This window comes from Impatiens glandulifera, chromosome 1 (assembly GCF_907164915.1).
Source record: "Impatiens glandulifera chromosome 1, dImpGla2.1, whole genome shotgun sequence".
Lineage (NCBI taxonomy): Eukaryota > Viridiplantae > Streptophyta > Magnoliopsida > Ericales > Balsaminaceae > Impatiens > Impatiens glandulifera.
In genome coordinates this window covers 125,779,833-125,797,899 of record NC_061862.1, presented here as the reverse complement: position 1 = coordinate 125,797,899, position 18,067 = coordinate 125,779,833, and the positions used below count along the sequence as shown (strand labels likewise).

General features: G+C 30.1%; 1 protein-coding gene across 1 annotated transcript; it reads right to left on the bottom strand.

Moving 5' to 3' along the window:
* Positions 1-10,601: 10,601 nt before the first annotated feature.
* Positions 10,602-11,888, bottom strand: LOC124942436 (stemmadenine O-acetyltransferase-like). Its single transcript, XM_047482951.1, has one exon. It carries the CDS (start codon positions 11,886-11,888, stop codon positions 10,602-10,604), a length of 1,287 nt encoding a protein of 428 aa, XP_047338907.1.
* Between the last annotated feature and the right edge of the window lie 6,179 nt (positions 11,889-18,067).

Here is an 18,067-nt window from a genome sequence, read left to right as displayed (position 1 = left end):
CGTGTGCATCACACGGGTATTTTCCTAGTTCAAATAAAATTACTATAATTTTTTAACATGTACTATTTTATTATTTTTTACTATTGTAATTTTTTTTACTATTTATAAAAACAAAATTGTTTACGAACCATTAAAAAAATTTCTCTTCTTCCAAAGAATGAATGAGTTTAAGGATACAAAAATATATCAAATATATTGTTTCAACTAAATACACATAGATAGAGTAAGGAAATGAAAATAAGAATCTATTTTCTTTGTAAATGAAAAGTCTATTTCACCTTTCCATATTATGGATCCTGGAACATGGCGTTAGTTTAAAAAGACATTTTTGGTGACACTGAATTCAATCAAAGACGTGTACATGGGCTGGTTAACACTCAATTTATTGATTGAAGAGTGGATATGTCGACCATTATTCTTTGGACCATTGGATGACAATAAACTTTTTCCTGTGAAATGTGTTAGAATCTTTAATCTAAATATTCATTTATTAAGTTTATAATCTTAATATTTTATGTCGATAAATTTTAATTGCGAAAACATGCCTGAATTTGTAGTAAAACAGTTCATTAAGTCATTTTCTGATCTTTTGTCTCTGAGATCACCCAATTCTGGATCTGGATCAAAATGTCAGATGTGGGTGGGATTTAGGTCTTCTATCTCACTATCGATAACCCTTGAGTGTTTTTTAGAGTGAATAGACCTCTACCTTTTGTCTGATGAGAGTAACATAATAAGTAGAGTATCTATATGGGTTGAGGACCTAGCCTTAATATACTTGTTTACTATTTGGCTCATTAATGAAATAGTATATGGTATTTTGCTTCTACACAAATATATATGTTCTCATATTTATTATAGATATCTAAATAAGCCAAAACTCTTTATACTTTAATAGATTTCTTTAATTGGCTTTAATTTTTATATGATAACAATTTATATAAAATTACTAAATAATATATTACCCAAATGTTGAAATTAATTTCTACAATCTTCCACTTTGGTCATATATATATTTCCATTAATTGCATATTATAACTTTAAGAGATCAAAATATAGTTATCATTTCCAAATACATTTATATCAATATCATCTATCAATTATATCAACATGGGATTATTGTGATTTTTGTTAAATTAGTTCGTAACTAAACACTTAATGTCAATACAATCAAATGACATTCATCAAATATGAGTGTGTAATGTGCATTAACATGTAGTGTGATCTTTAACATGTCTAATACAAATTGATCATCCTTTATTCTTTATAGAGATCAATCTTAATAACTTTATAATCTTGATTTCTGTAAAATTGAATTATGATTACTTTATAAATCAAAATTTTAGCTTGTATATAAATTTCAAAATATATCGATAAAACATCACAATACAAAATCTCACTAAAATTATATATATCATTTAAACATGCAATACTCATATGAACACTACAAAAAAAATTGCTCATTTGCAACAAGTGCTCGCAATTATTTTTGCATGAAAAACTGTCTTTAGCATTATTTCGGAACTTCACAACTACATTTGCAAATACGGCTAAACATTGCATATACATGATTGCAAATTTGTATTTGTGTTTACACTAACTGTTTCAACATAATTTCCACTAATTCTAATTCTAGATGTATTGTAGAAAATCCACTTTTTTAAACTATAACTAACCATAGTTAATATATATTTCTTTAAGATTTGCAATATATATTTTATTAAAAAATTTAATATTTTGCAATATAAATTCAAATAAGATGAATATATTAAACAATAAAAATATATTCAATAAAGTATAAAACTATGAACTACAGTATCTTTCTGTTAAAAGTATATTCAATAAATATTACATTTCCCATATTCATATTAGTTAGTATTTATATTTTTCTGAAGTAGTTGAGTTCAAGCTTCAAACCATAAGTTGAATGAAACCCATTTGAATATTTACATAAACAAAACTTTAGTATCCTATTACTTGCACAACATAACAATCTAGTAAAGAACAAATAGAAAATAAAAATATTGTTCAAGAAATTATATCTAATCCAGCAATATAATTAGGTACTGTTCAAGAAATCTAGACTAAATATAATAAGTACAAAATAGAAATCTAGAACAGAGGTTTTAGCAATCTAAATAAATATAGGAATCTAAAAGAAATATTTAGCAATCTAGAAGAAATAGGGAATCCTTGAATCTAGACTAAATGGAATACAACGAATAAATAAGGAATCGACGAGCACGAACCAGTAACAAGATATGTTGCGGCGAGATTGCGGCGATGTTACTTCTAGGTTGCGGCAGGATTTCGGCGACTAGAGGTGGGGTTGCGGCTAGAGTTCGGGTAGGTTGCGTTGAAGTGGATGTGGGAGGCCATTAGAAACAGCCAACATAAGAGAATCGGGGTAGAGGTAGGCATCGGTCGGGTAGGATTTGGTGTAGAGGAGGGCGTGAGTTGGGTAGGATTTTGGGTTGAGGGAGGTTTGAGTCAGGGAGATAGAAAAAGAATTGAGGGAAATGAATTTTTTTTCTATGTTTTATGCTTAGGAGGAGTGTTTTAGCGCAAAAATTAGTTTTAGAGGGCTTATTAAAAAATTTTGACTGCAACTATGTTTGCATTAAACAATACATATTGCGAAATAGATTTGGATTAAAAATACTGCAACTACGTATGTATTAATCTTAATTTAGGGCTAAATTGCAATATTTACGATAATAACATATTAATAAGGCCAATGTTATTTTTAATGCATATCCAATAACATGTTTTGTAATATTTTTTATCTGGTAACAAATGCATATTTACATAGCAACTATCAATGCATTAAACTGGAATTAGCGCTGAACTGCAATAGGTACAACAATAATATATTTTTAAGGCCAATGCCGTTTTTAATGCAGATCTAATGACATGTTTTATAATTTTTTTGAACTCTCGAGTAACAAATGCATATTTACACAGCAACTATCAAACTATCAATATATTAGACTTGAATTAGCGTTGAACTTCAATAGGTACAAAAATAATATATGTTTAAGGTCAATGTTATTTTTAATACAGATCTATTGGCATGTTTTTTATTTTTTTTGAACTCTCGGGGTAAAAAATACATATTTACATAAAAATTATCATTGCATTAGACTTGAATTAGCGTTGAACTACACTAGGTTCAGTAATAATATATTTTTAAGGCAAATCTAATGGAATTTTGATTAATTATTCTTCTAATTCACGAGCAACAAAACTTGCGATGTTCAAAGATTGTTTTCATGTAATATAATAAGAATATTGCAGAATTTAACAATACATATTTAGAAAATAATCTGCAATTAAGTCACCAGTAACATTTCAAACTAAAACATCTAAATATGTCATCTCCTAATTGTTCTTCACCTTCTAATCTTCATCATCGTCTCTATTTGTACTATTATTCGAATCAGTTTCTAGATGATCACTTTCCTCCGAAGCACTTCCAAAAAATTCAATTTCATCAAATCCATCTAACTCACCATGAATAATATTGGGATCACTCAAATCGTTCACATCATATAAAGAAATATGAAGGGGAATATACAAAATTCTATGGTATGATATTCTTGTTGATACACCACTTCATTTTTCCATATTCTCTCTTGCTTTTGTTTTGCAAACGGCCATCCATCCAGAATTATGATCATTCGTTGAGGTTGGATAGTTTGAATAGTAAACTTCTATAGCTTGTTGAGAAAGAACAAATGGGTCGTACTTGGTATATCTATGTCTCATGTTCACGTCAATCAATTTATATACTTCATTAACTCTAGTACCTCTAATATGATCAAACCACAAACATTTAAATAGAACTATATGTAAACATGGACTTGGGTATTCTAATTCAATAATCTCCTCCAAAACTCCATAGTAATCAAAATCATTTTCATGAACATAAATACCACTATTCATGGATGATTTATTAGATCCAAAATCACAAGCTCCTCACACATATCCATTAATGAAGTACGTTGAATATCTAGTTGTTGGAGTCTTTGGACCAAATGATATGAAATACATTAATTCTTTTTCAAGATGATCCCTTCTTTGATCTTGTAAAACCTTCAAAGTGAATTATGATAATGTTTAGATCAAAACCATAATGAGACTTGAAATCTTTAGTCATAATAAAAATTGAAAACACCTTTGATCGGAACCATGATATAGTTAGTTACTAGGATTTTATTATAAGTTATAAAATAGTGAAATGAATCAAAATTTACAATTTTCAAAGTTGTTCCTAAAGGACCTAACGAATTCCTAATTTCCAGTATGAATACTACGTTCAACATGAAACTTATGATTGGTAGTAAAATAGTGATTCTACTATTGAGATTTAATTATATCTTCATAGATTTCTTGAGATATCTTTTTACGAAGTTTTGTTATAGCATTTAGAATCGCTTCCGGTTTAGGTGGACAGCTTGGTAAATAAACATCTTCGTAGTCAAATCGGTCCCCCTTATAGGTCGGTCTAGTCTATGATCCCTGATGTTCAAGCGCACAATTAGAAAGATATGAGAATTGACGATCCGTTTCATTAGGATTTACTTCAGCATTCATACCACAACAGTCCTTAAATATTGAAATAAAATAAGTTATTAAATTCAAAATGAAGAATTATAATATAATCGTTTAATACCTATAATACTTCGCATGATCATGTTCTCCTCCATTAGCATTTGTTGTGACACACGTGAATTGACGCTAGAAGAACTTCCCCTTTTATCGAGTATAAAGTGAGTGGTATGTATTCCCGATCCCATCCCGGTTACCCTCCCGTGTCTTTGTCGTCCCAAAGCACACTCAAACACCTTGAGCGACGACAAATTAGGGTTTGCTTCGATTCGCTCACGCATCATAGTCTACAATCATTTACAACACTAATGTTAGTAATTTTAAATTTTAAATTGCAAACTAAAATGATAGAAAGGATAACAACTTACGATGGCCTACTAAACTAGCGGAGAAGGTGCATGAGTCGAATCATCAGTAGTCGCACTCCTAGTGTGTGCTTGTAGGAAGAACTCTACTTGTCTAGGGGTGTCACATATCCCTCTACTGTACAAATAACATACATATATATCATATGTTAGATATTATGTTAATTTAATACTCTTACTAAAATTACCATATCTCGCTCCTTCTCTGAAAATGGTTTGTTGTCGGTATGGTGGGGGTACATCAATTTCCTTCTATTATCAGTGTTGGTCTTACTTTTTTATGCAATTATAAGATAGTAGTTGTTAATTAATAGTAGAAAAACACATATAATTAAATATAAATGACTATGTACTTTAACTTAAACTCAGGCGTGAAGTACTGATTGTCAAGAAAATAATTCAAATCTTCGTAGTAAAATTCTCGAGAAGGGTTTAGTCTTATTTTGTCCTTTTCATCAATATATGGGTCAATATAAGCCCTTGTGTTTGCATATCTTCACTTATCACATGTCTTCTTTTCTTGTGGCATCGTCTTATCTTTATAGACTTCAATGGGAATGTCTGTTGAACTCTCGAAAGAATCCTGAAAAATAACAACATATTTTAAGATTGTTTAAAATTATAAAATAACACGTTAAAAATATAAAACTCACGAAGATAGACTGCCATATATGGTTCAATTGGGATTGGGACATATCATGCACGTTTTTGAGATGATGTGACACCAACTCGCCTTTCCAGACAACGCTAATAATATAGCGAGACCAATAGCAGACATTATCGCATATAAGCCTTTCATCCAAGTCCCTGAACTCCAATATCATTTTCTCTTGGTTTCCCATTCTCGCAAGACTGTGTTTTTGTTCTTACCCTTCCCTTCCTCGATGAAGACGCAACTACAAAATAATATTAAAATGAAATTTGATAAAATATATATAGTGATTTAAATATCATGTATAAGTCATTATTAACTACTTACAGTCTCGGGAACGGAAGAATCCTCCCCCGGGGTGCTAGACTCCTCGGGAATGGTGGAATCTGGATCATCAAGTCTCTCAATAACATGAAGCTCTAATCTCATAAACTACATAGGACCATCGGACTCTACATCATCTATACGAGCACCATCATCTATATGAGCTCGGAGGTCATCCAAATGTCTCGATAGTCTTCTCTCTCAGAGCGCGTCTAACTCCCTCGATAGTGCTCGTCTAGTATCCCGTTTAGGTGCCAAGATATCTGCAAAAAAAATTAAAGTTAAAACTAAATAAGAAATCATATTTTACACACACAAATAAAATCTATCTAGATGTTCAAATAATGGAGATTTATCTTTGTGACAATTTTCCATCCATGTCTAGATCTCATATCCGTGGCGTGTGCTTGATTTGCCATTACAAGAGGATCATGACTTTGAGTTTTCAATGTCCTATTCACATTAACACTTACAAATCCATATTTATCCAGTTTTATACCATAGTCTTTCAATTGTACATCAAACCATCTACACTTAAAAAAATTACTCGGTTATCACCAAAATACTGAAATTCTATGATATATGTGAGTACTCTGTAGTAATTTATCGTTTCGGCCCCATTGTTGCCAATTATACAAACATCACTATTTTGCGTGGTTAACTCTTTGTCATGCTTCTCGATGTTGAACTTATAGCTTTTATTTTACAGGATTTAAACTTCTTAGCATATATTATTGGGCCAATCCCAAGAATCTTTAGACTCAAAGTTCAATATGATTCATCATTCAATTTCTCCACTTTCATCTTGAAAAAACTTATGTAAAGTTTATCGCGTTCAAGACTAGAAATATTGAGTCGTCGCCTTATATCGGTCATATCTTGCGTGAATTCGCTACATATAATGAAATTTAATTGTAATTAGTTATTTACAAAATTCTCACTTAGTCATTAATCAGTTTATGAACTCTTACTTGTAATATTGTTCGATTTCGATATAATTTCTCAAAATTGTATACGTGAGAACACTTTTGATCACACGATTCGTATATGTAAAGTGTTTCAATCGATAAATCTTCCATTGTTAAGAATATAGAAAGTGTTGAAGTTTGTTGTATCGATGTCTCTATTGACTCTTGATCTTCTAAATATCGAGCAAATAAACTCATACTCTCGTACAAAAAGTAACTTTCAATGATAGATCCTTAAAGAAAGTTTTTGTTCCGAAGGTACTTTTTCAAGGTACCCACATATTATTCAATTGGATACATCCATCGATACTGTATAGACCCCCTAACAAAAAGCCTCAAAGGCCAATTGTACAGGCAAGTGTACCATTATATCAAAGAATGAAGGTGAAAATCTTTTTATCAATTTATAAAGGATCAAAACAATGTCATCCTACAACTCTTCCAATTTATCTTGATTTAAGGATTGTTGACACAACAATCATAAAAACCTAGACAAGTGCACTATAACATCGTACACATCATCCAAAAGTAAAGCACGTGTGGAAAATGGAAACAATTACTGTAATAGGATGTGACCGTGACTCTTCAATATAGAAATTTTCTTATCAATTACGTTTACACATTCTCCAATATTAGAACAGAACCCTTCTGGCATTTTTACATCTTTAAGAAACATACATAATCGTTACTTCGTATCTGAAGAAAGTGCGTATGTGGCTGCCGGACATTAAAGAACACCATTGACCTCAACGAGATGTATTGAATGGTTTATGTTCAATAATTCCAAATCATTATGAGCTTTGAGTCCATCCTTCATTTTTTCTTTGAAATTAATTATAATGCCCAACACGCTATCAAAAATATTTTTCTCAATATGCATCACATCCAAATTATGCCTCAATAATAGTGTTTTCCAGTATGGTAGTTCGAAATATATGCTAACTTTATTCCAATCATCACCCCGAAATTCATGATTAAATTTTACCTTCTTGGGAATGTATTTAGTCAAACACATGCCTTTCAAATCTTCTACTTGCATTAATAATTCGGTTCCAAACAAAAGATTAGGTGTCGATCTTAACTTCGTATTACCGTCAAAAGAATCTTTTTCCATGCACCAACAATGAGTAGGTGGAATAAATCTTTGATGATTCATGTAACACTTTTTCTTGTAGTGTACCAATCTCAGCGAAAATGTATCCTTATTATAACACGGACATGCATGTTTTCCCTTCGTACTCCATCCGAATAGATTTGCATATGCCAGAAAATCATTAATAGTCCACAACATAGCTTCCCGCATATTGAAATATTCTTTACGGTTCACACCGTAAGTCTTAACACCGGTATGCCACAACTTTTTTAACTAGTCAATCAATGGCTGGAGAAACACGTCAATCGAATCCCTGAGACTTTTTCGTCCGGGGATTAACATGGAAAGAATGAAGTTATTTTTATTTATACAAATTTTAGGAGAGACGTTGTAGGGGATAATAACAATAGGCCAAATGCTATATGAAGTCTTTCTATTTGTAAAAGGTTGGAACCCGTCACTTGTGAGAGAAAGTCTTACATTCTAAGGCTCGGAGGAGAAATCTTTGACATTTTTATCGAAGGACGTCCATGTCATTAAATTAGTTGGATGCCTTAAGGTTTCATCTTCAACATTAATATTATCTTTATGCCAAGTCATTTAAGAAGCGTTTTTGGAGCACATATATAACCTTTTAAATCACGAGTCAAGTGGGAAATATCGTAAAATTTTACTTGGAATGAACTTCTCATTCACATTCTTCTGAAGCGTACCACTTGATTGGTTGATCATCTATCTAGAAACGCCACAAACTTTACACTCTTCCAAATTTTTATCTTCTTTACGAAATAACATACAATCATTCTTAAAAGCGTCAATTTTGTCATACGTTAAACCGATATCTATAATAAATTTCTTGCACTCATAGTATGAACTAGGCAACTCAGAATTAGCAGGTAATATTTCCTCTTGAGCAATTTTAATAACAAATTGAATGACGTGTTGGTCTATTAACCAACATTTTTTATGTGGAGTAATTTTAGAATGGTGGAGGCTTTTGAAATTTAGGATTTTTCGTACAATGGAAGTTTTGAATCATCCAATAACCTGTAGAATGTCTTAGCATCATCAACATGGCGTTCTTTATTTGAGGTTTCAGCAGTTGAATACAAATCATTAATGATGTCTTCCATAAATTGATCATTATCTTGATCAATTTCTTCATTCATTTTATCATTAATGGCATTATCTCCTACTCTACCCTAATTTTTATCTCCATGTTCGTATAATTCATCATCTTCATCATCACCGTCGACCCTTACTATAATGATCGGTGACAACTATAGAGAAGAGGGGTCTAAATATAGTTGACAACTTAAATACTTTCAATTTGATTTTAATCCTGATATTTCATACCATTGTAGAACTGGTTGTTAAGAGATTATATATAATAATTAATGCATAACTTAATACTATTATATGACAAATATTTTAAAAAATATTTACAAAACTTTATATAAAATTGTAATATAGTTTGCAGTAATAAATTATAATAAAATTGCAGTACTAGTTGCGAATATATTATTTTTTGTGTTAATATCATGCTTATTACAAATTTACTTATCAATATTATCCTAGTTACTTAGAGATTTTAATTTGCAACAATCAAATCCTAATTTATATAATATTTGTTATAATAATTAATAAAATTATATTTTATTGTAAAACATTTTGTAAACATTAAACGTGAATATATTTTAGTGATATTATTAGCATTACTATGTGTCTACTTAATTACTAGTTTAGTTGTAAGGATATATTAATATAAATTTAGAAAAAAATTAGATTTTAGTGATATTATTAGCATTACTATGTGTCTACTTAATTACTAGTTTAGTTGTAAGGATATATTAATAAAATTAGATTTTCCATTTCTAGTGATATATTTTGAATTAAATATTTCCATATTATATTTTCCTTAAAAATACCTTTTGGTTGAAAATATAATTAAAAATTTGTAATATTTCAAATTTCTATTACATTGTGGATTGTTATTCTTCAAAACTTGTATTAAAAAAGTAAATGTTGCAATTATATGTTGCGATTTGACAATTTTTTTTTTTGTAGTAGAACAATATGTTCATGAAAAACTCTAGGTAGCAAATATTTAGAGAATAAATTCGTAATTTGTGAGTTTGTCTAAATACGCTCAATAGATAACTAAATATTCTTAATTCTTAATTTTTCAAATATTTCAACTTAGTCGAACTCCTACTACTCTTAAAATAAAAAAAAATTGTGAATTATTATCACGTAATATTTTTAGTGCTCTTTCTATATATTCATAATTTCTAACCCGTAACAAAATTTTAAAGTCATATTCTTTAATTGAATAACGTTTTTAAAGGGTCATATAAAATCATTCATGAAAAATGTGTTTTTGATTATTTAGTAGACTATATATAATTCTAACAAATTTTACATGTTAATATATTATAATTGTTTTTTATTTTATATATATATATATATATTATATATTATATATTATAGTTGATATATTTAAATTAACTAATTAAGCAAATGCATAAAAACAAATTTATTTTGCAAAACTAAAAGATTAGATGGAGTGATGTCTGATGCAAGTTATTTTAGGTTGATGTATTAGCTCTAACAAAAGCAAGCTGAAAACGAGCCATGTCTTGTTCATTCATAGTAACCCACGCCTCTATTCCTTCTCCGCATTTTGAATCCAAAAGAATAGCGCAGTTCTTGATGTTAAAACTGCCTATGCTCGCCCAAACAGGCTTCCCCATACCAAAATCAACATGATAAACTGGAAACCGGCACCAACTGCTAAATTTAAAGATATTGGCATCCTCCCTTGTTGACAGCTCCTCTATCTTCATCCAATTTTTCATCATCACTACATACCCTTCATCCCCTCGAACACGCCTGATGTACTCGTCGTCAATTCTCCGAATCGCTTCCCTCACCTTCCTTCTCATCACTGTTAAATCATTCAAGTCTTCGTAGCTGCAATATGCATATGTCAGAACGACGAGATTACCAATCGCATGCTCTGATAATGGAGGCACCATTCGGCTCCTTAGGTTCACCGCCTGAAATGCGATATATTGTCTGTCGGGCTTATCGCCTGTAGCGTACTTCCATATGAAAGTCGATACTACTTCCACTCGGGTTGGAATGAGATTATCATGATCAATTTTCGCCTTTGCTCTCATTGAAGTTATCTTACTTGCATCAAAAACAAACCTCCTGGTGACAAGGGTCTCTTTCCAGACTTCGGATAGAGGATTGTAATCGTGTTTCTCATTTGGAGGGAAAAGGGATGATGAGGGAAAGCTCGGCTTAAGGATATTAATCATGTTATCGTGTTGGCGAGATATGTCAGCCCACGACGTCATGAATGAGAAAAATGAGACCCCGTCTGCAATCTTATGTGGGACATAGGTGCCAATTGCGATACCTCCGCAGTTAAAGTAGTTAACTTGGATTGCGAAAATCTCATCTTCTTCTTCACCATTTCCCATCAAGATGGGTATGAGCGGATCAACCATTTCTGTTTCGTGGCACTCGATCACGTCCATGATCATTGAATCGACTTTTGCCTCCAAATATCGAACGCCCATGTCGTTGCAGTCTATTGAGTTGTCGCCTCTATTGAGCCTCCCTGCAAAAGGGTAGAACATGGTCAGGGTTTGGGAGAGCGATTCTCTAAGGCGGGAAGAGATGAGTTCAAGTTGTGCGATGGAAGTGGTTTGGAACTGGTGATGGTAATAGAGAATTGTGGGGATGAAGAAACTAGGCATTAATTGATCCAGCATGGATAGGTGATATTTTTTGAAAGGAAAATTGGTGGGAGAGGATGGCCTCACAAACTCGTTTGATAATATAATGACATTCAATGGCGCCATTGATATATATCTCCTTGCCTTAAGCTGCTGCTATTATTATATATCTCAAGTTCAGAAAACAATGAAATTGAAGACTATGGCAGGATACTACTACTTTATATTGATTGTGCTGTGTGGGTCTCTTTCCAAATGATAAATTGTGATATAACAATAGGTTAAACACTTATTTTATTAAGATGATACAATAAGGTGATTAAATAAGCTATCCCTCAGTATAAAAAAAAAAAACAAACTTAATTGAGCATTTAACAAAAAAAAAATTGTATAATCTGAAACAAATAAGAAAGGTAAGCTTGAACGATTAAACATATATTAACACTTAAGTTATTGTTATTTCGAATAAGTTGAATAATATCAAACACGAATAAGTTGAATCCATCTACCCTTACAACTTAGATTATGGTTATTTTAGAGATTTTTAATGATTTTAAAAAAAATATTGTTTCACTATAAATTATTTGAGTTTTTAATTAGTTTAATTATAATATTTTTATATTTAAATTTTAAATTTTTAAATTTATATAAAATAACTTATTTTTTAAAAATATCTTGAATAATTGTAAATGAAATATAATTGTAAGATCAACTAACCACTAAATTTAGAGTATTCTAACAAAAAAATAATATTCATATTTTTTGTTTAACTTATATATATATTCTTTTATGTAAAAAACTAGCATCCATATTTTATAAAAAAGAAAAAATATTTGCAACATTTTATTAACTAAATTTTGGTACAATAAATTTTTTAAAAAAATATTATGTGGATTTAGAGGTAGGCACTGCTTAACTGGCCTCGTACTTATTCTCAAATTGCAGTGATGGTGAAATAATTATACCAATCATTACAATTAGGTGGTGTGAAAGTTATACTTACCAGATCATGTGAAAGTCGGTTGTGATTCTATAATCACTTCAAATGGATAGGATTAAGTAAATTGTCGTCAATTTATTTTTAACTTAATTTGTTCTTAAAAGATTATGAAGTTGAAATCGAGACAAAATAAATGTAAGAGTGAGCAAACGTGTAAACCCAACCCGTATTACTTAACTCATATTCAACCCAAAATAAATTTACTCAACCCATATTATTTACTAATATGGGTTGGGTATGGATTGGGTTGAGTATGGGTTGGGTATGGATTGGGTTGAGTATGGGTTGGGTAACCCAAATTATTTTATTTTTATTTTTTCATTTAACATTTATTTGACTTATCTAATACATTTTTATTCGTTTAACACGTTTTTTACATGTTTAATACGTTTTTCACATTTTTCACGTTTTGAAATGTTTAACATGTTTTTCACGATTTTGACATGTTTAATACGTTTTTCACACGTTTAACACGTTTTTGACACGTTTTTGGAACGTTTAACACATTTTGACACGTTGAACATGTTTTTCATGTTTTTGACATGTTTAACACGTTTTTAACACGTTTTTCACGATTATGACACATTTATCACATTTTGACATATTTTTCACGTTTTTGGCACGTTTAACACGTTTTGACACGTTTAACATGTTTTCACATTTTTGACACGTTTAACACGTTTTTGGCACGTTTAACACTTTTTGACATGTTTTCCACGTTTTTGACACGTTTTGACACATTTAATATGTTTTTTTACACGTTTTAACGTTTTCGACACATTTAATACGTTCTTCACATGTGTAGCACGTTTTTGGCACGTTTAACACGTTTTTGACACGTTTAACACGTTTTTGACACGTTTAACACGTTTTTGACACGTTTTACATGTTTTTCACATTCCTAACACGTTTAACACGTTTTTCACGTTTTTGGCACGTTTAACACGTTATGACACGTTTTCCACATTTTCCAAGTTTTGGGCACATTTTGACACGTTTAACACGTTTAATATTTTCTCACATTTTTGACATGTTTAATACGTTTTTCACACGTTTGACGTACTAAAACGTGAAAAACGTGTTATAATGCAAAAATGTTAAGTGTGTGAAAACTTATCAAAACGTGTTAACGTGCAAAAAAATATGTTAAACATGTTAAAAATATATTAAATGTGTAAAAACGTGTTGAATGTGTTAACATTCAAAAACATGTTAAACGTGCAAAAGACGTGAAAATGTGCCAAAAACGTGAAAACGTGCCAAAAACGTGAAAATGTGTTAAACGTACTCAAACGTGTTAAATGTGCTAAAAATGTGTTAAATGAGCCAAAAAAATGTGTTAAACGTGTTCAAAATGTCAAAAATGTGATAAACGTGCCAAAAATGTGAAAAACATGTTAACGTGTGAAAAACATGTCAAATATGTCAAAAACGTGTTACAAATTTCAAAAACGTGAAAAACATATTAAACGTGTGAAAAATGTGTTAAACATGTTAAACATATCAAAAACGTGTTAAACGTGTTAAAATGTAAAAAAAAATGTGTTAAACGTGCCAAAAACGTGAAGACCGTGTTAAACTTATCAAAAACGTGTTAACGTGTTAAATATGTTAAAAATGTGTTAAACGTGCCAAAAACATAAAGAAAGTGTTGAACTTGTCAAAAACGCGTTAAACGTATTAAAAATGTGTTAAACGTGACAAAAACGTAAAAAAACGTGTTATTAGTGTGAAAACGTGTTAAACATGTCAAAAACGTGTTAAACGTGCAAAAACGTGAAAATGTGTTAAATGTGTGAAAAACATGTTATAAGTGTGAAAACGTGTTAAAAGTATTAAAAACGTGTTAAACTTTTGAAAAACGTGTTCGACTTAAAGTTGGAAGATGATTAGTTTATATTTGATTAATAATAGAAAATTAAATTAAATTTATATAATTTGTGTAATTTGGGTAACCATAACCCAACCCAAATTAAACTCAACTCATACTCAACCCAACCCATACTCAACCCAACCCATATTAACCAACCCAAATTAATATTTTGGGTTTGGGTTAGGGTTGGGTTTGGGTAAACCCAATAATGCTCACCCCTAAATAAATGGCGCCTCATGATTTAACAGAGAAGAGGGTTAGAATTATCTGAAATGATCATAATTTAAATGATGAAAAATAAATAGATTATGCGGAAGAATATTTTAATTTGTCTTGGAAATCTTCTCTTCTTTATAATAAGAATGATCTTTAATTTTCTCTTTCTTTAAACTTTTTTCTTAATAAAAATAGTTCTTTCTATTTTATGAGTAAGTCAAAGTAGTTTATCTCTTGTTGAGAACACAAACAGGAATTTGATCGTACCTCAGACCGAGACTATTACCATTACAAAATAATCAAGTTTATGTCAATTATTATAGTTTGAATAATTTTAATTTATCCTTTTATAAAATTAGAAATATCACTTAAGGATAAATAGGTATTATTTATTTATATCTATACTCCAACGTCAATTAATAATTGAGTATGGGGCATTGTTGGGGTTCTTTTCAATATTAGTCTATTGAATTGACGTAATTAGTCATATTGAATATTAGTCATATTAGTCATATTGAATTGTCATAATCTCAATTTGCCTAGATGTGAACCGAGCTTAATTGAATTGAACTAAACCAGACATATTGTTTGTTTGATTGGAGATGTGGACTGGATGACATTTACATGATTCAACTACATTAAAATATAAAATGAAAAATCTCATATTTATTACACAAAAAATATGATAAATGGTCTTTTGAACACAACATTAAAAATAACACACAAAAATCAAACAATATTGAGATCAAAAGTTAGAAAATGAATAAAAGAAAACTCTTAAGCCTAACTTAGTCACTACAAGTTTCTCTGAGGATATATCCAAAATGCACCTAGTGGAGGACTAATTGAATTTCAGTAATTATGTTTCTTCTCCACCTAATATTTAACCATAAAAATGATAGGAACTATAACCTTCTTCTTTTCTTCTTTTGTTCTTATTAACACATCTTGTGTAGAATTCATTCTCCTGTCATTTTGAAGGCCACAATAAGCCTCCAATTAGGCAGGGCAACGTTGCCCCGTCGGGTCGGGTCGGGTACCCCAAGGAACCGAACCGCTCGGTTCGGATAATTAATTTGATTTTCGGTTCCGGGTATTTTTGGGAAAGAACTAATCGGTTCCGGTTCGGTTCCGAGTACCCGAAAAAAATTCAGTAATTAAAAATAAAAAGATTTTGTTCAGGATCTGACTAGTCCTGAGGAAAAAGATATACCGTAGTCATAGAGCGAATGACGCTTGAGGTTGCTGAGTTCCGTTTTTTTAATATATATATATATATATATATATATATATATATATAAATATTATTTATATATATATAAATATTTTTTATTTATATATTATATAATATATATTTTTTTGTTTTATTTTATTTTATATAATTTGTTTTATTAATTAATTTTTCAAAGCTTAATACAAATGAATTATTATTTTTTATATTTGAATAATATAAAATATTTTAAAATATTAATATTTTGTTTAATTTAATCCAAATTAAATTTAAAACATAGGTAAAAATTAAAAATATATTAACAAGTTAAAATTAATTAAATAACTAAAAAAAAAATAATAATTTAAAATCGGGTCCGGTTCGGGTCCGGGTATTTATCGGTTTCGAACCGATATTTCGGGTAATTTGAGAACCCGATTTTTTTGGAGCAAATTCGGGTTCGGTTCGGATCCGGTTCGGGTCACCCGAAAAACAGAAATTTGTCACCTCCAATCCAATTTATTGAGCCAATTGCTGAGACATACATGCACATATGATAAAAATAAAATAAATTAAAAAAATTATAATAATATTTATTCAATGTTTAAAATTATTAAAATAAAAAATATAACGCTTTCATTACACATTTTATTCACTTCGATAAAACAACTTATTTTCTCACATGTTTCATCACATATTTTTTTCAAATAATCTCTCATTTCGTGACTTTACACTTTCACTTTGTCAATCAAATATTTGATTCATATTTTTTAATAATTAGCAACGTGACCTCACACTTTGGTCAATTAAAAATTTGATTCATATTTTTTTAACTACTTTCAAATAATACCGGTCTATTATCCCTCGAAAAACCACATTTCAATCACATTTGGTTAAAAGTTGTATTTGTTATGTTAGGTTGCAAGTTCGAAACCTACAAATAACATTTTTAAATTTATTTTTAACCGTTTTAAGTTTATGGGCGGGTCAACCCACAATCCGACTCAAGTATCCATTTACTCTCACATAAATATCCAAATTAACCACAGCTCTCGACCCGGCAATCCGGACACTTTAAAAATTAAGTATCATTATATATATATATATATATATATATATTAGTTAGTTAAAAATTTGAACTTTTATTGATTAAATGTCTCGCGTTCATTAAATTTTGTGTTGAATCTTAAATATAAAGTGTTGTTAGCCTAGTTGGTTAAAGGGTTGTACTTATTTTGTTAGGTTGCAAGTTCGAAACCTACAAATAACATTTTTAAATTTATTTTTAACCGTTTTAAATTTATGCGCGAGTCAACCCAAAATCCGACCCAAATATCCATTTATTCTCACATAAATATCCAAATTAACCACAACTTTCGACCCGGCAATCCGGACACTTTAAAAATTAAGCATCATTATATATATATATATATAGATTTGTAATATTATTCTTTTCTTCTCTTTAAAAAAAATAAACTATGGAGAAGTTTTAAGGTCAAATTTTCTTTAACTCGCATAGGAGGTTTTTTTCTCTTTCCATCATTAATATTTGTATTGAAGTTGCGTTTTTGTTCTGTAAGGTATCATGTTTAGTCTGATCTATTTTTTCGTTTTTGATTTTTATAATCTGAATAATATTTTTAATCATTGGTGGGTCGTTTGTTGCTTATGCCCTCTGATTGTGTTATTGATCCTTACTAGAGTCTATGTTTCTCCCCTTCTTAGCAGCAAATAAGATGAAATAATCGGATCTGGAGTTATTTTTTATTCTTTCAATAAAAAGTTACTCGATTTGATTTTTTATATGGATGATCTCTTATAGATATTCCTATAATTTGTATGAATTTCTCATTATTTTGGCCATATATAAACGGTTCATTATCAATTGACTGAACATTTTTCGACGTTGTTTAACAACTCTCGGCTAAAGAAAATTTTGATTGTCGCTCATAATCTTAAGTAGGGATTCTTTCGTTCGGCTTACTCTATTTCAACCGTCATCGTTT